We start from the raw sequence: 22,725 nt of genomic DNA, 5'->3' as shown, positions 1-22,725 counted from the left end.
AAACACTGGAAACTCCGAGTCCAAAAATAACTACAAGTTTCATTACTTCATTACAATGTTGAAACTTGAAAACATTCAGTGGAATAAAGTCTGAAAAGCATTATTAGAAAAGCAAACTTTGGAGCATGCACATAAGGAACTGGAAGGCTGTGTACAAAGATAAACAATTTAGTACTGTTTACCATTAATTATTTGAGCTGGAGAAGTCTAAAATAATGAAGAAATTTTATCGGATGGGTGAGCTTTTGGAGTATTTTCACCATGTTGGCCCAAAATCACTTATTCTGGTAATTTGCTATTATTTCTATTGCACCTGAAGAGGGCAACTGAGGACTTATAGAGACAGGAGTGAAGAGGAAGGACAGGCAAAATTATCAGATCTGAGACTGGCACACAGCAAGATGAAGAGGTAACGGTTGTGGAGACTCTAGTTGTGGTACCCTGAGGAAGGAATCCAGTGATCCATTCTCCATGAACTCTGTGACAATCATGACTGGTCGGCTCTTGGTGACCACACCCTCCAGATGGATGACATTGGGATGCTCAAATTGCCCCATGATGCTGGCCTCGCTCAGGAACTCCCGTCGCTGTTCATCTGTGTAACCTGACTTCAGGGTCTTAATAGCTACTGTGTATTCACGCTTCCCTGGGTGTTTTAGGCGCCCAAAGCACACCTCTCCAAACTCTCCTGTCAGGGAGGGAAGAAACACACCTCAAGTAAGGAAACACAGCAAAGAATTTTGGTCAGGTGCACTAAAACATTCTATTGTGGAAGACTCCAGGTGCTGCTTGGAAATAGGGTTACTAGGACTATTTGGATTAAGGTAAAGTTCTTGATGATGGCTCAGGTTGGAGACTACATCCTCCGGGTTCAACTGAGGAGCTCTGAGTCTTCAAAGGGTGTTTTAAACTTGGTTTGGAGCCAGCATCTAAGGGTAAGTAGGTTAAGATGAATTTTGGTAAAAATGAAGGTTAGCTATCCTGAGACACTTGATGTACCATGGCTGGGTCCATTTGAGGCCAGTAATGTGCCAGGTCTCAAGGTGAACAAGAAGGCACTTCAAAATCTGCAGATTCTCACACTACCTGATCCAATGACCTCCTCAATCTTGATGAAGGACACATCAATCTCCTTGGCAAATTCTCGAATAGCTTCATTGGGATCTTCATAGGTTGAAGGATCAATGTAATACTTCACTCCAAGTCCTGCAGTGGAGGAGACAGCCCAAAACATCACCAGAATCAAACCCTGAGAGACACGGGTGTTAACGAGTCCTGAAAAGAGACAGGCCCTTGCCATCTGTTGCTCAAGAACTCTTACCTCGTGCACTGATATACTGCTGGAGGCGGTCTGTGTATGGAGTCTCTCGCCTTTTACTGCGGGACATAAAGGAAAGGAAAGTCAAAACACACACAAGAGTCTCTCATAGGATGTTGGGGTAGGCTTCTCAATGCAAGACTCAGAGAATCCTTGAATTTAGGGATAGAAGATGGGTGTTAAGATCCTGCCCATCTCTTGGTAACTAGTGCATGCTTGTTTTCTATGTGGTAGTTTTTACACCAGTGTTTGCATCCCCACTTTAGATATGACAAATGATAAGGCCTCCAGCACTATCCTGAAAAAAAAACATTAGAGTCTAACATTACTGCCCTGGAAGTTTTCTTGCTATTCAGGCTAAAACTGCATTTTAATTTCATTTAATTACAACAAATCATTCTTTTCAATACTAATCTAAGCCATCTCCTGTGATGCCTTTTAAGTTCTTCAAAAACATTCTAAGAGCCATTTACTCTAATGCTTAATTTGTGTAAATTTCCCCCAAATGTTAATTCTTTGTTTTTCCTCCTGGTCTCTTTAACAGCATTTACTTTGACTATTCTTTTCGTAAGTATGGTACCCAAAACCAACCACACAGAGCCAGAAGGACAGAAATCTGTTCCATTATGTGATTTTTTGCACGTGCAGATCAAAACCGGTATAGTCTTTATTATTGTAATATTTATTGCATATATGCATCTAATTTCTAGTAAGCATAGATCCTTCTCAGCATAGGCATTTCTCAGATTTCATTCTCCTCTTAAATGTGTGTGATTCAAGCAATTTTTTTCCCACATGATCTAATTGTGTTATAAGTTTCATCCTATTCTTGGTTTGCTCTAAACATATTTTCCATTTTCAAGTTACTGCCTTTGTTCCCAATAGTTTTCATATTTTTTTTCCAAAAGTGTACACTTCATGCTAGTTTACAATCTTTTCTAAATCATATTAATTAGACTAGATTGTAAATCAAACCCTGTAGTATCCCTGCTGTATGCATGGATTTGTGTCAACTCATGTGCTTTGCTGTTTCAGCACAAGACCATCTAGCTGCTGATTCAATTAACATCTGATGACAAGATTACCATGAAACCCTACGTTACTTTTCTTTACTAACATAACTAATGCTGTCATTCTAACAGGTAACTTTGTGTATTATTCTTACTTGTCAGGCTTATGTCTTCAAATTCTGCTAAGACTGCAAAAGCACAGAGCGTTCTACCTTCAAAATCTGTTCTGTTGTGGAAAGAAATTGGCTTTACTGGGGGCCTATACGTAAGAGCTCTAACTCTGCTGTTGTATCTGAAAGTCAGGTCTACATTCACAATTTTTTTTTAGGTTATCTGATATACCAATGGTTTTCCATTATTAAAAAAACCCCAACAATTAGCTAAAATAGGTGTTTCACATTGCATATTGCCTGGAAAATGTGTACCAACAATTTACAAAACCGAGTTAAAATTATAGCATTTGACTCTACATATATTCAACCTTTTAAAGAACTACTCACTTCATGTGGTGTTCCTCATTTCCTACCTCTTCAAACGTACTTTTCTTATCAAGGACAAATTTAAAGTAGAAATTTGGTATCTCCACTTTTTCCAAACAACTGTCTATTATTTGCACATGATCCTTCAAGTATCAATGAATCTATTTTTTATGATACTTCTTTTTTATGCAGATACATTTACAGAAATCCATTAATGTCTTTCCCCAACACAGTTTTGGTAATATTAATTTATTCTGGGTTTGGTTTATTTTTTTTAGAAAAATATACGCTTTATTGAGTTGTGCACATAATATCACATTTCCAGCTGTAACAAGAAATTATATTTTTAACAGTTCAAAGCTACAAAAGGAGGCAACAGTGCATATATAACAATACTTGATAATTCTTTTCTTTCCAGAAAGAAAAATATTAAGACACTATACACAGAAGGAGAAAACAAATGTAGAAAAGGGAAGAGAACAAAAAAGAAATAACTAAAACTAGATGTCACTTTCCAAAGTTAAGTAGTTTATACATTTTTTAGGTCAGCAGAAAAAGCTAAAAAGTCCCTCTTGTGCAGAGGCAGAGTAGAGCAAAGACACAGAAATCCATTACTGACAATCATCTAGGGGATTAAGTTCAAACCTCGGTAAATTCAAGGAGCTGGTAATGACTTTTTCTTTTCTTCAAATAACAAAACCCCCATTGTTTACTTTTGTACCTCTACAAAAGTAGTGACCCTTACTTTTCTCTCTTTCTCTTTAAAATTTCTGTCCTTTTTTGCCATAACAGATTATCTCTACATTGACTTATCTGCCCTTTTTTCTTTCCAAAATGGGAAGTGGTATTTGCTTTCTTTAACCTGTATTTTATGAGTTAGTGTTCCATGGAACCATTGGGGTTGTACAGCTTTTATTCTTCAGCAAATGAGCTATTGTCTCTTGGTCCTTGGTTAAAGGGCATTTAGCACCTTCTAAATAGTGGATCTAAATACTTATTTCACCAGTCCTTCTTCACTACATTGTTTCGTTCTCCACTTGCTTGCCTAAAATGCAATTTACAGTCCCTTGTTTACAGTGATGCATTTAAATGTCTTTTGAGCACCAGCTTTAAAATGCTTCCTTTGTGTTCATATTGCTAACTAGCCAAATATCAGCTAAGTACATGAGCGGTTTACCAAAGGAGAGGCTCCTCAGATAGGAGTAATGGGGCAGGATCTTTCCTTAATTAGAAAATGGCATCTCAAGGACATCTGGATAAATGTAGATCAGGCTGTTTCCCTTGGGACGGGGTTATGTAGCGGGGGTAGGAAAGTTCCACTGTCTGCAGTGCACATGAGCAGGTCAAGGAATTCACCTCTTGAAGATGATGGCAAGGATGGCAATGGCAGCAATTACCAAGAAGGCTAGACCACCGAGCGCTGAGCCCACGATAAGCGGCAGTCGGTCCTGCACCATCTCCGAGCGCTCCCCTAGCAAGGAAGACACATGCATACACACACAAATGCAGAGGACAGGAACTGTTAGAGTCTCCCCTCTACTCAACTAGCTCTCACCCATAATTCCATCCCTACCAGCCCTCTGCTTCCCAGGCTAGTCCTGGCAGTTCAACAAATGCTTGACTTGGTTATCCCTTTACCCCTCCAGTCACTGTGCTTCTCCAGTGCCTTCCTTCCTACTTTTGAAAAGCCAGTGCTCCCTCTGAATCCACTTTTCCTTCCCCTGGTCCACTGACACCTGACTAGCCACTTAAGTATAGGCTAGCTCTACACCTGGGCTTTGATCCCATTGTCCCCTATTAATTTAGCTTGTAGATGACATACACGAATACCTTTGATCCAGACCAAAGAGTATCACAAGGTAATATGTTGCTCTCTGCATGAATAGATGGTAATACTGCTGGAAGGCAAGCTTCTGGGTGCATGTCCTGTGTCCCACCTGTCTTTAAGACTTTCACAGAGCATTCAGCTGTAAGATGTCCTGTGATGGCTGGAGACCAAACTACAGCAGTGTATAGTGCTACGTACTGTAACACCCTCCTAAAGAGAGTTCTACTGACACACTCTGCTCCTGCTGGTCAGAGGTGCAGGGGCAACAATCAGTAGGACTGGGGAATATGGTGGTAGCATAAATAAGATGCTCTGACAGTATGAAGCTTCTTTGAGTGAACAAATCTTGCATATGCAAATTATGATATACAGAAATACAAGTTGAGTAGGAGTGTCTGGTTGCAGTCCTCCAGAGGATAAGCTAATACTCTCACGGACACACCCAAGTGAAAGATGGTCACATGCAGATCTGAGTACACAATGGTAGCACTTACCTCCCATTAAAGTCTGGAAATACATCTTTCCACTGTATGGGCCATAGCCCACTGCTGTTCTAGCTCGTACTTGGAAGGCATAGATCTTGCCTGGGCTCAGATTTGATATGGTGGCCATGTTGGTTTCGCTAGTCAAGGTGAATGAATTATCCTCATCTTCTGCCTGTGAATATCAGTGACCAGAAAGGAATGTGAGACTTCTGCCCACCCCGATCACTGTCCTCACCAAGGAATGCTAGTTTCCATGTTGGCCCAATATTATTTGAACCTGTTACAGAGCCTTCCAACCACAACTGCCATTCCAGACCTGACTTCCTCGCACACTACTCATTGTTCCTCACTGCTGCTTTTCATTCCCTTGGGCCTGGGCTTCCCACAAAGCTCTGCCAAAGACCCTCAGTCCTGACCTAAACAAGAGTGAGAGACAAAACTACCTTGTCCTGTGGTTCCTTGCTAAGCATATCCATAAAAAATACAGGAAGCTGCTAGACATTTTATTACAAATAGCAGGCCCTTTTACTGCTAGAAAAACAGTAGCCCTGCACAATCCTGCAAAAATGTTTATGTGAAAGATCAAGAATATGGAATGGGAGCTTGTCTGAACAGCCCTACGTACTTCTTCCCCTCAAATCAGTTGGATTAGGAGTCATGAAAGATGTAAATGGAGAACAACTTTGTATTTGGCACCCTGTAATTCCAGCACATAAACAGGTAACTCGTATCCACCACTTAAGTGAATGAAAGAGTGCATTCCTCCTCCCAGAATTTCTTAGAGATGTCTGTCCAGGCACAAATGGGGACACAGGACTTCCCTCCACGAACACAAAACAGAATGTTGCAGTGTGTCCAATTCCAGCATACGCATTTGGAAACTTAAGCCCCTTCCACTGTTACTTGTGTCAGCTGGTGCTAAACTTACTAGGTTGGTAGCCACAGCTTTTTAGCTTAGCTACCTTCTCCTTTTTTGTTTGCATTGCCCCTAGATCATTCCAAGTTGGGAATGCAAATGGACTGAGGTTAGATGAAGCGTGCATTTTTCTCCACCTTACCCATCCTGATCCAGGGGTGCATCTCCCAGACACAAGATTTCCCTGTTCTCTTTTGCGTAACAACTATACAACAATCAGCACTGCATCACTTTCTGCTCACCTTGTCAAAGTAGCGTAGCTGGTAATCCAGGATGATCCCATTGGGCTGGTCTGGCTGAGGCCATGACAGTGTGATGCTATTGGTAGTACGACTCACCTGATGCATCATAGGGACTGCAGAGGGGACTGGAATAGAAGAGAGGAAGGAGAGATTGCAAAGGGATAAGCTTAACAATGAACTATAATTGAATATTCATTATGATGAGTTAATAAGGTCAGCTCTTCCTGTAATCTCCCTTAATTTGCATTATGAAGTACTTTATAAAATAACCAGAATAAATCCAGGCACAATACTACTCTGCTGGGAGATACCGTCACTGACAACTTAGAAAGAAAACAAAGAAATCCACATCCAACTGATCATGTACAAGAATTATGAAAATATCTATATTATTGCTGGAACATTATTCTGATCTTCAAATTTGCAAATTTTACATGCAAGATGACAAGGTGTTCAGTGCCACTGCCTTGTTCTAGGATCACGCTTGGACAAACAATGTGATAGCGGTCAGAGCAAACATAGAGCACACTACCTCTCTTCTGCTTCTCCCCCAGAGTATAATTCTTTTCCTGGGGAAAAAATCAAGTATGGGCTATCAGAGTAATGGAGGCTTTTCACTACCAGATCACGGTTTCAAATCAAGATGGAGGCAGATGAGAACACTGATGTGTTAAGGAACAGACTTTGAAGCATTCCTCAGTTCAGTGGTCCCAGTTCAGTTGCAGATCATAGAGAACGAAAGCATCTCAGTTTTATAGCCTGATATGCAGCCTTGTGTTCAGACTAGCTCCTGGATCTCAGGCCAATCCCTGTCCGGATTGTTGCCCAGATGTCAAAACTACCACTGTATTTGAGACTCTCAGTCCCTCTAGGCCATTGAACCACAGAAGTCCAGTCTGAATGGGCTTCTAACTAGCACTACTGTCTGGAACCACAACCTAAAGGTAACTGTTAAGTGTGCATGTACAGTTTTTCTGTCTGTTCTTAAATAGCTTGCTAAGTTTCTGTCTTTTGGTGAACAGGCCAGCATGGTATACTACCCAGATGGAGCTGTTAGCTCTCTTGATTCCATTATGAAATTAAGTGCTTATAGTCTGTGTCAGATATTAATTACTGTGGGAAAATGTCAACTTCCCTTTATGTAGAAAGCAAGGATCTGGACATCAAACACAAAAGAGGGCTTTGGAAGCACGAATCTAAACCAGAAAGCAAGCAGGAACTTGTGTCTACCAATTTTGGAAATCTTTTGATTGCCTATTCTAAAAGTCTGAAGTTCAGTTCAAGACTTTGAGACTTGTGTAATTGCCGTTACTTCTCACTAACCTGAAATTCATTAAATCAGTAGGAAGGAAACAAAATATTATCTTGAAGATAATATGATTAATGATTCAAACACTGTTCACTGAACTAAAATTAGATTACAATGAGAAACAATCCAAGCTACTATTTGGGGTAGTTTTGCTTTTCATTTTTTTGTCCTCCTGAAGACAACAAAAGTACAGAACATCTATTTAATAGCAGGCCCTTTCCTGAAGTAGTTAGTTCTTCTAAAAAATGTCCCCAGAGCTGGATGATCCTCAGAAGGGAGATGAATGGTTGTTAAAGCCACTTGCATGTGAAGCTTTCTGGAGAATGAAAATCCACTTCTACAGAAAACATCCATGAATTTATACACACACACACTCTCCAGGTTCATGCAAAAGCTAAAAGAATATGAGTTTCTTGTAAGGAAGAGATTTCCAAGCAAAAATTTCAGGATAATTGGAAGAGGATCTTTCAGCCTGCCAGCTGTCTGTCCACAAAGCTCTTCTCAAGTTTTGCTTTCTCTCTGTAAGCAAAATGTCATGTTGCCAAGAAACCTCCAGGTAGGCAGCTAGGGAACCCTCATTTTCCTAATGGAAGTAACATTTTCAGCAACATTTAAATTTTCCAGAAACAGCATGCCAATGAAAAGCTGCCACCTAACTCCACTGGTTTTACACAATAGACATAAACTTCCTTGATATGAGGAATGAAGCAGAGACATTTGGCAAATGATCAAAAACTGCAGAATAGCATTTTCTTCCCTCATTAGTTGTGAAAAAGATGAAAGGTTTGTTTTTAATAACAAGATAAAATTATTCTGAAAGACATAATTCAAATGGGCTTCAAACAGCTCAGGCAAGTGGGAACCAGTTAAAAATGTAAATGAAACAAAAATGTAAGAGTATAAACAATAAAATGCTTTCTCTCATCCTTACTCCTTTTATTTTTTACAATTGCTTGTCTTTCAAACAAGATTGCACAACTACTTCACCTGCTAATGACAATGTCGAGACAAGGATGGAAGACAGCAGCAATTAACCAAGACCATATGTAGCATTTGAGACATAAACGAATAACACTGTATGCAAATGATAATGTGAGGAGAATGGGATAATTGGTGAGTTAACATTTGATGAAGACAGATTTCACTACATTTTAATGTTGTGAAAAATGTAACTTCCTTCTGATGGGTCATAAAGCACACACAGGGAGAGGTGCAAACCTAAATACACAGCTATAGTGCCAGGGAAGAGCACACTTCCTTCTAGTTTCAGATGAAGATTTTGCAGAATGATCAAAGTTAAATCTCCCCTCCATTCCTGTCCTTCCATCTCTTTTCATTCCTCTCCTTCCCACGTCCGTCAGTTATTCTTGCCACCCCTCTCATTTCTTCCCAATCCACAATTTTTCCCCTACCTGGAAGGAATACTCAAAGTCAACTAGGGATATTTGACCTGTAATTTAGTTAAAACTTATCTATTCTGATGTTAATATGCTCTATGAATTTTCAGCTACCCATCAACAGGTTATCTTTTGCCAAGGGTACAAAGACCTGAGCTGGCACTGTGCATAGTACATTTAGGCACAGCAAAGTCTGCACCAGAACAATGATGATAAATGCTACTCTACTCAGATGGGCAGTATGCAGAAGCAGGTTAAAGCTAGTGGAATGAGAAATATTGGGAAACATAAGCAAAATATCACTGGAGTAGCTTTGCCCAGAGTTACACTGTGTATATCTCTTAACCATGCGCCGCAGCATTTTAGAATGCCCCTATTATCCAGGTATGTCCATCACTCAGGGTAATTGGGGGGTGGTGGGGATGCCCATGATAATGTAGTCTGCTGTATTAAAAATAGTCATTTTGGTGATATGTACCTAATAAGCAGATACTACTTAAGGCAAAAGCCTAAATGAGTAAAAATGCTCAGTATTAAAAATAGCTATGAATCAATGCAAGACAGGTTGGCTTTAATCTACCTCTCTTAGATAGAGTTCAGATTTTGATACACGTGTTTGCCTCTCTTTTAAGGACAAAACTTAGGAAATGCTGGCCAGGGAGCTCTCCCACCACTTCAAGTAAAAAAGATATCTATATTTCTCCTTTGAAAAATTTCATACTAAGGTAACGTGAATACTAATACTAAGGTGATGCAAAACATATTTGTGGGTGGACTAAGTACATATTTCCCGTCATTAGTGTATGATAAAGTTACTCTCCCAGTGTTAATAAATTAGGAAGTATAAAGTTCAAGGTTTTATGTCTTAACACAACATCCAAACTACCCTACCTCTGCTGCCACAGAAGTGCTAGATGAGTATTTTCCTTTGTATGCATGCCAACTATTAAGAATGTTTATAACAGAACGTTGCTTTCAAAGCTTGTTTCATGTATATAAGTGTCCAGTTCTATGTTGATTTGCCACTTTTATTCATTTTGCTCTTTTCACATGGGGTTTATAAATGAAGACATGCTAGGTCTGCGTCTAATGACAGCTGAAATCACAGGGCCTGATTCAATCCAATCTGGGAAGTTGGACTAGATAATGGTTGTAGGTCCCTTCCAATTGAACTATTCTATTCTATTCTATTCTATTCTATATTTATTCTATTATGAGTGCAGACAACATGTTGTGAGATCAGACCTCTAAGGAAGATGGAAAAAGGACTGCTTTTTGTATACTATTTATAAAATAGCAAATGTATGCAAAAAATTCTTGCACATATAAAACCTAATCAAAGCCATAAAGCAGTCCAAACAACAGTTAAATACAGCACCCAGATTCTATTTTTGGTGGGCTGTCAGTTGCAACTCTTCTACATGGCAGGACAAATTTTTTCCTGTTAGCACACAGGGGTGGATTTAAGATATTTTGAGTACCTTGAAAATGCTACATTCTCTGAGTTATTAATGTTTGACACGTTTCTGCTGTTTTCTACTAAAGCTGATGTCCTTGACTGTAGTATCTCCTTAGACCAACAACATGTGCCTGCAAGCCTAAAAATCTACCTAAATCAACATGTAAGGAAGGAATGTGAAGGAAGTGCAGGCTAGTATAATGGTACATGGTGATCCCCACTTATGCGGAGCACAGCCAAGTGCCATTCTCAGTAGACCACGAACATCTCTGGCATGTGACACTCAGTCCATATTCTGCACAGATACCCACGATAGGCAGCTGAATCCCATCCCCAGTCAATACAATCAGTGGAACCTAACGAGCAATGGAGCAATTCAGTTGCCCATACATTTGAGAGGCCCCTGGCAACCATTCCCTCTGTCATCCAAATTGCATTCCAGTAGGTGCTGGGTCTTCCACTGTTCCTATGTCCTATCTGCCTATGTCCTCATGGAGAACATAGCATGGGCTTTAAGCACTGTCTCCCATAATATCCTCATAGACAACCTGATGAAGTATGGGGCAGGTGAGCAGACAGTGAGGTTAATTGAAAACTGCCTGAACAACTGAGCCCAGAGGGTGGTGACCACTGCAATGAAGTCTAGATGGAGGCCAGCACCTAGCGGTGTACCCCAGGGGTCAATACTGGGTCCAATACTGTTCAACATCTTCACTAATGACATGGTTGATGGGGCAGAGCGTACCCTCAGCAAGTTTGCTGATGATACAAAACTGGGAGGAGAGGCTGATACACCAGCGGGCTGCGCTGCCATCCAGAGGGATCGACAGGCTGCAGAAATGGGCTGACTGGGTCCTCATGAAGTTCAACAAAGGGAAATGCAGAGTCCTGCACCTGGGCAGGAATAATCCCATGAACCACTATAGGCTGGGGGCTGACCACCTGGCAAGCAGCTTGGCAGAAAGCGTCCTGGTGGACACCAGGTTGAACAGGAGCCAGCAATGTGTCCTTGTGGCAAAGAAGGCTAATGGTATCCTGGGATGCATCAGGAGGAGTGTTGCCAGCAGGTCAAGGCAGGTGATCCTTCCCCTCTACTCAGCTCTGGTGAGGTCATCCAGATTCTGGTGAGAATCCAGCAAACAGCCACAAAGATGATTAAGGCAATGGAGCATCTCTCACAGGAGGAGAGGCTGAGAGAGCCGGGAGTGTTCAGCCTGGAGAAGAGAAGGCTTCCAGGGATCTCATGAATGTGCACAAATACTTGAAGGGAGGGTGCAAAGAGGACAGAGACGGCTCTTTTCAGTGGTGCCCAGTGACAGGCCCAGAGGTGATGGGCACAAACTGAAACACAGGAGGTTCCTTCTGAACATAAGGAAACACTTTTTACCATGAGGGTGACAGAGCACTGGAGAAGGTTACCCAGAGGGGTTGTGGAGTCTCCCTCCTTGGAGAAATTCAAAAGTGGTCTGGACGTAGTGCTGGGCAACCTGCTCAAGGTGACCCTGCTTGAGCAGGGGAGGTTGGAGAAGATGTCCTCCGGAGAGGTCTCTTCCAGGTTCAGGTATTTTCTGATTCTGACCAGACAGCTGAATCACTCACTCAGCAGTACTGACTAGAGATCCATGGACTACAACAGAACTTCAGACAACTGGCTCACAGGTCATCACTTAATTGGGTTTCAAACTAAACCCTGTGAGGGTCTGTGTGTTTCTTCTAGTTATTTATGGGTTTTCTTCCCCTTCTGAAAGCATCCAGTGTCTCGTTCATTGTATTTCATATAGTTTGATCAGCCTCAGCTATGCCTCTCATGTACTCTAATATGCCTCCATATTCTCTAATACTAGCCCCAAATCTACCACTCTCACATTCTTATTTCTCCTTCGTCACTTCTTCAGGTATCCTATGATCCTCATATTCTAAGCAAATGGCATGAAGACCCTAGCTTTGTTCCACACATCTTCCCACATATCATCTTCATGGACAATCAGTCTGAATATAGCACGGAAATTCCCTTCTTTATGTGTTTAATCTCTTATCTTGATTTTGAGAATGTCCTATGTCTTTTCCACAGACTTCAGTTTAGTTCCGATCCCTTTCACTAAATACCTGAAAATACTTTAAAAGTATCTTGGGTTTTCTTCTATCATAACCTTGTACTTTACTTCCTGTGGATGAAAAGTGCTTTAGAAAGGCAAATTACTTAGTTATTTTCACTTCCCTTACCTCTATTATTACTACTTTTTGTGTATGGGTTCCACTCATTCCTAATAAACAGGACAAAATCCTTTATGCCACAAGGTGCCACATTTTACTATGCACCTCCTATTTCTACTTGCTGAAAAAGTTTGTCTTCATTTAAACAGTTGCTGAAACCTGAAATGTGAAAACAAGCACATTTATTCTCTGCCCATGCTGCAGAGATAGGGCATAGTAAAGAGAGAAACTGGAAGTTTCTTTTTGTTGAGTGACCACAGAAATTTTTATTAAGTCCCAGACATAACTGGGCAAATCTGCTAAAGATGGCAAAGTTGACAAATGTCACTAAGGCAAAAATTAAACCTTAAGAGTATTTTTGTTGTCCCTATGTAAGAAGAAAACAATTAAAAAAAAAATTAAATTCTTAGGGACCTTTGGTGAGTGCTCAGAGTTGGCAATTAGATTGTAAATAAACAAACAGCTTGTTACTTTGAAACTTAATGTAGTTCATTCAGAGGATAACAAACACAGAGCTCACACTCCACTTGTTTTACCTGCTGGTTTTAGCCTGGCAAAACACAGTAGTATGTAGCTTTTGACAGCTCTCTTTTTATTCCTTTCCTGTTTTGATCAAGAAAACGCCTCGTCCGTGTCCCTGCTCTTGCCAACTAAGTCTACTAGACTCTTGCCTCTCTTTGGAAAAGCAAACATCTTCAAGCAACTCATCCATTTCCCTTCATAATCTCATAATCATACTTGGCATTTAATTATTTTCCTCTTCTCACACCATTTCACCTGAAAATCTTCTGTCAGGTCCTCTTAAATTTCCTGGCACTACCCATAACTGCCCTTGTCCCCATTCAGCCTCTTACACAAGCCTTCAGTCTGTCTAGCTTTCATTTCTGCAGTTCTACAGATTTTTGCTATTGCCAGGTCCCACTGTTCTGAATCCAGCTGATGTAGAAGGCTTCTACATATCTTTTCACAGGTACAAGGCAACCTGGTCACATAACCTTTATCCTCGCATATCTCCATTATCTCTCATAATGTCTGGATTCAGTTTAAAAAGAGAATCTACTTGCTTTTAAAAGTCTGCATATATTTGCTCCAACATTTGGGTCTCTGCTGTCTTTCTCTCTTCCTCTTCATTCTAGGTATGTAACAACTGCCTGAATGAGTAAGTTCAGTAGCATGTCTCTGGCAACAGATATTACCACATGCTTCAGTGGAAGGTGTAGGGAAAAAAAATGGACAGGTACCTATAGCTGTGCACAGAGAAATTTTTTTCACAATCCTTTAAATGAAAACCTCACTTCTGTCCTGACACATGAGAAGAGATATTTGTTTAGCCTGATAAGTACACTTGAATATGTTAAAATAATAATTAAAATTTTAGTCAGTTTAATTTTTTTTTTTTAAATAATATGGTTGGATTTTAAGTTCTTTGCTTTCTTTGTGTCAGGTTCCCCTCTGCGAAGAAGCGTAACTCCACTACAATTACACAATAGTCTTTCCTCATGCAGTGCATGCTGTCTGGAACAGCCTCCCAACATCTTTCTATATATCCTGACAGTTCTTTAGGTATTCACCCTCAGCACTTCAAACCTGAGGTGAAAGCAATTCCCTTCTCTCTTGTCTCATCTATGGACAGTTTTTCCTTCTGGTAATTTGCATATCATATTTGCATGTCATACTATTACTATCTAAGCAGGTTTTATTATTACCATCCAAACAGGTTTCAGATGCTTTTTGCTATAGGAGGTTAAGAAGTCTTACTACATCAAAGGAAGTTTTTAAGTGCTAGCCCTTCTTATTCTGTCTTCAGACACATAGTCACTGAAGAGTAGGAACATCATAATCAGACTACCACAGAAAAACATGATTGTATAACTAAAGGGCTAGCAGACTGTTAGAGATAAGCAAACTCTCAGATGAACAGTGTTTTGGAGACAAAGATGAAGAGCAAATAGCTAGCAGGGGAAAAAGAAAAGTAGACCTGTTCCAGCACAGAATATTGCCCAAGATACCCTTCACAAAGGGACAGAGGGTGGGGAGGAGGACTTTTTGGATCAGCAACTGGAAGAAGCAAGCTAACTCTGACTGATCTATGAGTAAGCAGAATATTCAGAAACTGCCAGGGCTGGAGGGTCTTTCTTTGGTCACCTTTAACTCAACAGAGAGAAAATTTTTGCTATGGCCATTTATTCTGAAAGCTTATCTTTCTCCAGTTTGCTTTTTTTATACCTGTCGTGGTTTAAGCCCAGCCATCAACTAGGCACCACGCAGCTGCTCGCTCACTCCCCCGCCCTCCACCAAGTGGGATAGGGGAGAGAATTGGGAGAGGGGAAAAAAAAAGGTAAAACTTGTGGGTTGAGATAAGAACTATTGAATAATTAAAGTAAAATAAAATGTAATACTAACAGTAATAATAATAAACTATAATAATAATTGTAATGAAAAGGAATGAAATAAAATAAAATAAAGGAAAAAAGAAAAACAAGAAAAGACAAGTGATGCACAATACAATTGCTCACCACCCACTGACCGATGCCTGAGCAGTGATCTGCCCCTCCTGGCCAACTCCCCCTGGTTTATATGCTGAGCATGACATTCTATGGCATGGAATATCCCTTTGGCTAGTTCGGGTCAGCTGTCCTGGCCATGGTCCCTCCCAGCTTCTTGTGCCCCTGCTTGTTAGCAGACCATGGGGAACTGAAAAATCCTTAACTTAGGGTAAGCATACTTAGCAACAACTAAACCATCAGTGTGTTATCAATATTATTCTCACACTAAATCCAAACCACACTGTATCAGCTATTGAGAAGAAAATTAACTCTATCCCAGCCGAAACCAGAACAATACTCTTCATACCTTCCTGTCGCCTCCTTCTCTTTCAGAACATAAGATCCTGAAATGTCCATCTCTGCTTGTATAATAATAATAGTAATAATAATAATTGTTATAATAACACAACAACAACAATAAGCCATGCTAAAGTGAAAAGCTGCTGAAGGGATTGAAGGGAGGGGGGTATGGATGAGACAGGCCACGTGATGGAGGAAGCAGGGCCTTGTTAGTATGAGCTGTCACTATGAATCGAGGGCAGCTCATCTCAAGCTCACTCCTAACGATCTTGAGGAAGAGCAAGGGAAAAAAACCCAAACACACAAAGAAGCCATTCAGTACACATTGCTGTTTAAGTTGGCCTCCCCTGGAACTGTTTCAGTGCACAAGAGAAGCACCTTAAAGAGAGATACCCAACACACCCAGAGACAGCAAGAGACACCTGGAGGAACAGGAGTGGTCAGAAAAGCCAAACAGAAGCAAAAGAAGAGGGTAGATTTGGTGATTCCAGGCAGGAGAAGGAAGCAGCTACTCAATTAAATTACCTCAGATATAGATGAAGAAGGCTGAGATGAGAAGCACGAAGAAAGAGAATTCTTTAGGATGTTAATAGAACACCCACCTCTCTCCAGGAGAAGCCAAAGGAACTGCCTGCAATTACCATACAAATTACTCAGCTACATCTTTTACTGTAAACAAAAACTGATCACCCACTTGCAGCCAGCCTCTTAAGGGGACCAGGTATCCTATACATGCTCTGCTACTCAATGCCTGTCAGGTAACATTTCAAAGTGAAGAAACAGATGTTGTCAAACCCCTGGCACCGGCTAACAGTAGGAAATTACTTGGGGTGTATATATATTCCCTTCCTTTCCATAGCACAGAAGCAGAAATGACAAGATGTGATTTAACCAAGAGCATGATGATGCCACATCTGGTTTTGCACCATTTCTCTTGAGCTTTACTGAAGCCTGGTTTTGCAGGGATTTCCACAACTACACTGTGGAATCTCATTAGGGATTTGTTTGAGTTTAACATTTACACATCTCTAAATGTTTACAGACATTTGCTCTCACTCAGTTCAAATTGTTCCCCCTTTCTCCTCCTCCTCACATTACTCCTCATTATATCCTCTTAAACAAGCTGTGTACAATTCCTCTCCATACTAGCTTATACATGCTTGTAAAGAACAACATATGCCCAGTTTCTTATTGTTGACATTTAGCAGAACTGTATGCCTGTATGCATGTGGCTCTCTCCAGTTCCAGTCCTCGTATATGGTATTTACAGAAAATCAGAATTTGCTTGATGCTGTTCTCCATTTTCCTCCATATATATAAGCTTTCTGTATGCTATCCATCAGTCTGACCTACTCTACAACTCTTTAATCTCTCCCCTTCCTTTGAATGCTCACACAAACCATTAGTATTTTAGTTTAGTCATCCCTGTGGTTTAGTTCCTAGTTATAAGGATCACAGCACCTTTGATAGAACTGTACAAGTGTGGCAGGTACACCCGCCCTGATAAAGACTGAAAGTTCTCGACCGCTGAAAGGAAAAGGCTAAACTAGAAGCTGTGGTTTGGGGGTCGAGCTGCCCAGCCCATGTGGAGTCACGTACACAGAGTGCCCCAAGTCACGCACTCCAGCTACCTGAGCCTGCCAGAAGCACCTCATCCAATGCATCATCTCGGTTAAGAGAAGTTTCTAGACCCCTGACCACATATGACCACAAGCCCCGACCTGACCCAGGGTATAAACGGAGCCTGCCAGGAGACCCCTTTGAGCCAATCTTCCTCGGAGCAGTGGATCTGCAGTCAGAGACTCTCCCCTTAGATCAGGACACCGTCTAAGTAAACTTCCTGGGATTCATGGCCTTGCCTTATTGTGATACACGCATTTGAGCTGTCATTCTAAGCTTAGATTTCGTTACAGTTCATGTAGTGATAGTTCCCAACTGACATCCTGAACATGTAAATAAGTTGTGTTTGTCGCAGCGTTTACCACCTAATATTCCTGTTCAATCTGGCTGTTATATCTCAGTACCACATAACATTCCTGTTTAATTTGAACGTTGCATTTTGAAATCATTAAAGAAAGTTGACTTTTGAAACATATCGCTGTTGGCCTAGTGTTTCTGCAACAACACCACATTTTAATATTTCTGCCATGTAACAAGCAAAAAAAAATAATCTTTGTTTCCTATTGACAGGAGAATAATATTCCAAGACCACTTATCAGAACAGCAAAGTTGAAAAGGCATGAACAAGGTAGAAGAAAATACATGGCATGCAGAAGAACCCAGAGTAGTTTCAGAAAACTGTAGTTTTCATATCCTTTTATAACCCACAGGACTGCACAGCATTAACACATGCCATCCCAGGGTCACATATATTTAGGTGATGAGTAAATATCATTGTATACATTCTTTCTTGTCATACAGCACCAACCTGTATCCTTAACTGTATCTTCATCATTAGACAGTGCCTATCTGTCTCTCTATTTTCCAATTCCTTACTTTGATATGCAGCAAGGCAAAGGTGGACAGATTTGATGAAACACTCAGTACCACTTGTTAAAGTGCACTAGAGTATGAACTGAAATGAGGAGAATGGAAGGTGGTGTATGGGAACAAGAAAGGATGGAAAAACAGAGTATGTCAAAACATAGACAAAAAAGAAAAGTGAACAGGTGAAAAATGCTACAAAGACTGACTGAAGTATAAGAAGATGAAATGGAGAAGAGTAGGAGATAGAGAAGGTGAAGAGGAAATGAAGAAATGCTCTCTAAGACCTGCTGTGGCAAGCTGACGCTCACAACATCCCCCTCAAACCCTGACAGAGTCCCCTGTCTTGCACAGTGAAGCAACACGCTTGGTCTGATCCACAGAACCACATCTCCCGTTGCCATCTTCTCTGGGGCAGCGTCCACCCCAACAACTCTTCTCCATATACAACCACATCAGCTGCTAAACTCAGTTTTTTCTGTCAAGAGCGAAGAAAGGAAAGCCCATTCAGAGAAAGCAGGAATGAGAAGGGCAGAAGTGAAATCATGGAACTAGCAGGGCAAGATAAAAAAGGGCACAACACACAAGTAAGAAGACAAAGCTCTAGGATTCAAAAGATAAAAGCAAATCAAATGAGAGACAGAACTGGAAACTTTGGGACTCATACACAGGGGTCTCCTCACCTGACTGGCTGGTGCTAACATTGATGGTGGCATAGTGGGGTGCTTCTGAACTCAATTCAGTCACCAAGTTGACAGCCTGGATCTCAAAGGTGTACTGCACGCGGGCCAAGAGGTTGGAGACTTGCACACGACTTTCTGTCAGGCCCACTTGGCGTGGTTCAAATTGTACGCTGTCCCCACAGCGCACGCATGGCCCTGAGGACCCTGCTGGGCATACTTTGCAGATGACATTGAAGAAAACATCCTTGCGGCCACCCAGGTCCTTGGGGAGGCGCCAGGTCAGGAGCACGTTGGAGCCAACGATTTCATAGCTAAGGTCACGCGGAGCAGACGGGATGCCTAGAAGACAGAAGATCAAAATCCCATGAAAGAATAGGAGAGAGGTGGGGGAGGGGAGAAGACAAAGCAGGGGGAAAAGAACAGGAGAACAAGTTGATTTTTCTTCCCATTCTTACTCTTCTCTAGTTGTTTCTCTGAACAAGGCTAAGAAAAATATATTTTTTGATACATCAAACATACACTTACATACACAAAAGAGCAACTGTACTAGTACATTTTAGAGAAACAAAATTAACAGGAAGGGTCTTTGTTTCAAGGGTGCGACTTTTACTTTTCCCTAAAAGAACAGCCAGTGTTTAGGGAAATTCCAAGCCTTTGAAATTTTAAACTTTGCACAAACTTAGTAAAGATTTGTCTCTACTGAGACCTCTAATTCTCTCCTTTTGCACCCAATATCTCTGAACTCTCTCAGACTTCACTTAGCCTGTTCCATCTATTGCAGGAACTGAACATCAGTTTCCCTATGATTATTTCTGTTGCCAGCCAGATTCCCGAATGGCATCAGGAGTAACCTGACAGCTGATAAACTGCCTGTTCTGTGCATCCAACACTTCCCCTACTGGCACAGAGACAGTGAAGAGAAGGAGGAAAATGCAGAGGATGAGAAGATAGCATGGGGATGAGAATGGGACAAGATTCTGGAGCCAGAAAATGAAAAGCTCAGACAGGTGAAAATAAGCAGCAGTGTTGCACTGCTAAAGCTGGGCATGGGCACAAATCAAGACTGGAAGGGCAGGGACAGAAAGGCTGAACTCAGTAACAGGGAGGGGCAAGGGAAACATGATTTACAGAACATTTCCCTCCAAAGGCCGTAATGAAATCCAAGAATCTTCATTCTCATCATTACTCTATCGGGAAGAAATATCAATGAAAACTAAGGGCAAAGCCTTTTCTCTAACACTGATCAGTATAAAGGATGACACCGTCTATTAGTACAGGTGGATGAAGTCTTTTTGGGGGACCTCTCTGGCTGCAATCTAATTCATTGCTGGAGCATTTGAGTATTTCCAATAGCTGTATTTCCCTGGGGACTCACATTTCCAGTATTGTTAAAAAAAATAAATTATGCTGGAAAACTGCACACAGAAGACTGTTTAAAAAATGTATTACTGACAAGATGAAGCATTTGTACATCAGGGAATGTCAGAATTAAATTTTCTTTTGTGATCTTAACTGGGCCACTCAGCATTTGCATTGTGTAGTATTTAACTGCATGATCACATATTAGTTTTCCCTGAGGATTCTTATCACAGTCAATGCAAAGGATAGATAACTGCTCAGGAAAAATAATCCCTGTGAGGTAAAGACTGCTTGATGCTGCTGAAGATGGATTCTGTGCAGTATAGGAAGCAAAGAATTACAGAAAAAAACCACAATCACATTTCCTAATTTCTGAGTGTTTAACTTCAGAGCCATAAAGTGTTTGCAAGATGCTTTAAAAAGTTAATTTTTTTCCCTGTCACTTCCACAAAGTTTAAGGGTGATGTTTGATATATTATTTAAACTATATTTTTGAATGCTAATCAATAACTTTATTTCATTTTCTGCATCTAATTATTCTTTCTTGACCTATTAATATTCATAACCAATGACTGTGAAAAGTCAAAACTGATGAGAACCATAGAGAAGCCAATAAAAAAATTAATTATTTTCCCATAAATAAAATTTGCAGAATTTTAATTCTGTGCAGTAAATATGGTCTTCACACTTTCAGTGATAAAGGGAAGAAAATACTGGTCAACTCCTTCAATGAACAATGTTTACCCCGTGTATGAAATGAGTTTCGCGTTTCATGAGAAATTAGTATATTATTGTTAAAAGTTGTACCTTATGCATATTTGCAATGGACTTATTTAAGGTTGCAGGAGTTATCTAAAATTTGACATTTTTCTGAGCAGCTAGTATTGCAACACCCCAGTATTCTCAAAACATAGTTTCACCAATGCATCAACATTGTAAAAAGCATGTGGGTACACTTCTGCTTTCTCATTTACATTCAGTGAGTGGATATACACTGTAGTCAACTGGAGGAGCAAAGGGAAATTTTGGGTTATTTCAGAGGTCATGAGAAGAGGTGAACTGCAACTCCCCTGAATCATTCAGGCACATTCTCTCTCATTAGCTGCCCTTCTTGCTTTCAAACACTCCATCCAAATACTTACCAGTGCAGGGAGCATCAGAATTGTCCGAAGCAGATCGATAGTAGCGGTTCTGACACACACATTCACTGGAACCTGGCAGTGGAGCGTGGCTGTGGGCAGGGCATAGATAGCAGGGGTCATCTCCCACAGATACTTTAAAGAAACCAAGGGGACAGGCTAAGAGGAGGAAAATGAGAGAGGCAAAAGCAGGAAACTCATTAATTCAGATTCCAGAAACAATGCAGTCTTATTTACATTTAACTCAGGCTGCTGCTGCTGGGAGAAATTATTACATATAGTATCTACTAAGTGGTTTTGCTGCTTTATGGAGCATGTATAGTTGAAGTTGCAATTTCAAAACAGTTTATTTTATTCTATACAATAGGTGCTTAAATTGATTCATTGGCAGATGAAAGAGAACCAGTCCAGAGACAGCTCTGGCCATCTGAAATAATTGTCTTCTCATTACTCACTCAAAGAGCTTTAGCGTTGGAGGAGCCAAAGAGCATAGTCATGTGATCTGTCTGGAAATAGCCTTAGCAGTTACAGGTATCATCCACACCTCCTCCTCCCCACCCAATACAGCTACCAAAATGGATTTTTTATGCTGTCTTCAACAGTTTCATTGCTTAAAGTAATATAATCTACCATAGTTGATTTAGCATCAAAATTAGGAGCAGGCGCTCAGATTGGCAGTCCTATTTTCCTGTAGGTCTGGAAACTTCCCAATAATGGATAAAAGCCTCCTGATTTAGTCAAATTTAATCTGCAAATGCACAGGAACATGCCTATGCAAAAAACTGAAACAAGGATGGAAATCCATCCTACAGGGAAAGAAAATGAAAAAAATAATAATTTATTAACAATATGGGAGTATGGCAAATTCTAGGTTTGGCAAAGATGCTATGCTGAATTACATAACAGAAGGTGCTTCGATCTACACTGAAGTGCTAGGATAAAGCTTTTACAATTTTTATGTCAGTTTTATGTAAGTTTTCTAAAGCTGATTTTCTATATAAATAGATACAGCTCTTATTTTATGGACTAACAAGCTCAGGTGAAAGTTCATTTGTGGACTGACATTGGTTAGTTAACTTCACAATAAAGAGCATTTACAGGGAAGGGGAAACTTTCAGATAGACCCCAGATGAGCATTTGCTGTCAAAAGACACAAGGAACACACTCAAGTGAAGAACTGTCCTAGTGATTACCATAAGCAGAACATTCCAAAGGATTGTGGATAGCAAAAAGTTATGTAAAAAAAGAAAAATGTGTAAGAGAAGAATATTGTATACAGGTGTTAATACAAAATTAGAGTATCTAATGAATGTTCTGAAACAGAACGCCACACCAGAAGCTGCAGAATTAGCCCATCTGGTTATTACTTACTGTACTTACAGGCTTCCACCTCCAATAACAATTATTTGGAAATGTTTCTAACCCACATCGGTGCTGAGTGGCCATTGATGCATCTTTCTTAACAAATAAACAACTTCAGAAAAACAGAGTAGCTTGCTTATCTAACCCTCTTCTCATATATGTGTTCAGCTGCCTTTGCTTTGGGTTTTCAAAGCC

General features: G+C 40.5%; 1 protein-coding gene across 13 annotated transcripts in view; it reads right to left on the bottom strand.

Annotated features, from left to right (window-relative positions):
* The window catches only part of LOC115344012 (ephrin type-B receptor 5), a 79,494-nt gene that overhangs the window by 6,065 nt on the left and 50,704 nt on the right, over nt 1-22,725 (bottom strand). For all 13 annotated transcript variants that reach the window (XM_030020734.2, XM_030020735.2, XM_030020741.2 and 10 more), the window contains 8 exons: nt 21,172-21,327; nt 18,671-19,009; nt 6,279-6,403; nt 5,130-5,292; nt 4,164-4,278; nt 1,322-1,377; nt 1,087-1,206; nt 441-688 (listed from right to left, as the gene is read on the bottom strand). In XM_030020734.2, coding sequence (XP_029876594.1) covers nt 441-688; nt 1,087-1,206; nt 1,322-1,377; nt 4,164-4,278; nt 5,130-5,292; nt 6,279-6,403; nt 18,671-19,009; nt 21,172-21,327 — 1,322 coding nt within the window. The remainder of the gene's footprint in view (nt 1-440; nt 689-1,086; nt 1,207-1,321; nt 1,378-4,163; nt 4,279-5,129; nt 5,293-6,278; nt 6,404-18,670; nt 19,010-21,171; nt 21,328-22,725) is intronic.

Source organism: Aquila chrysaetos, chromosome 7 (genome assembly GCF_900496995.4).
Source record: "Aquila chrysaetos chrysaetos chromosome 7, bAquChr1.4, whole genome shotgun sequence".
Lineage (NCBI taxonomy): Eukaryota > Metazoa > Chordata > Aves > Accipitriformes > Accipitridae > Aquila > Aquila chrysaetos.
This window is presented reverse-complemented; position numbering and strand designations above follow the sequence as displayed.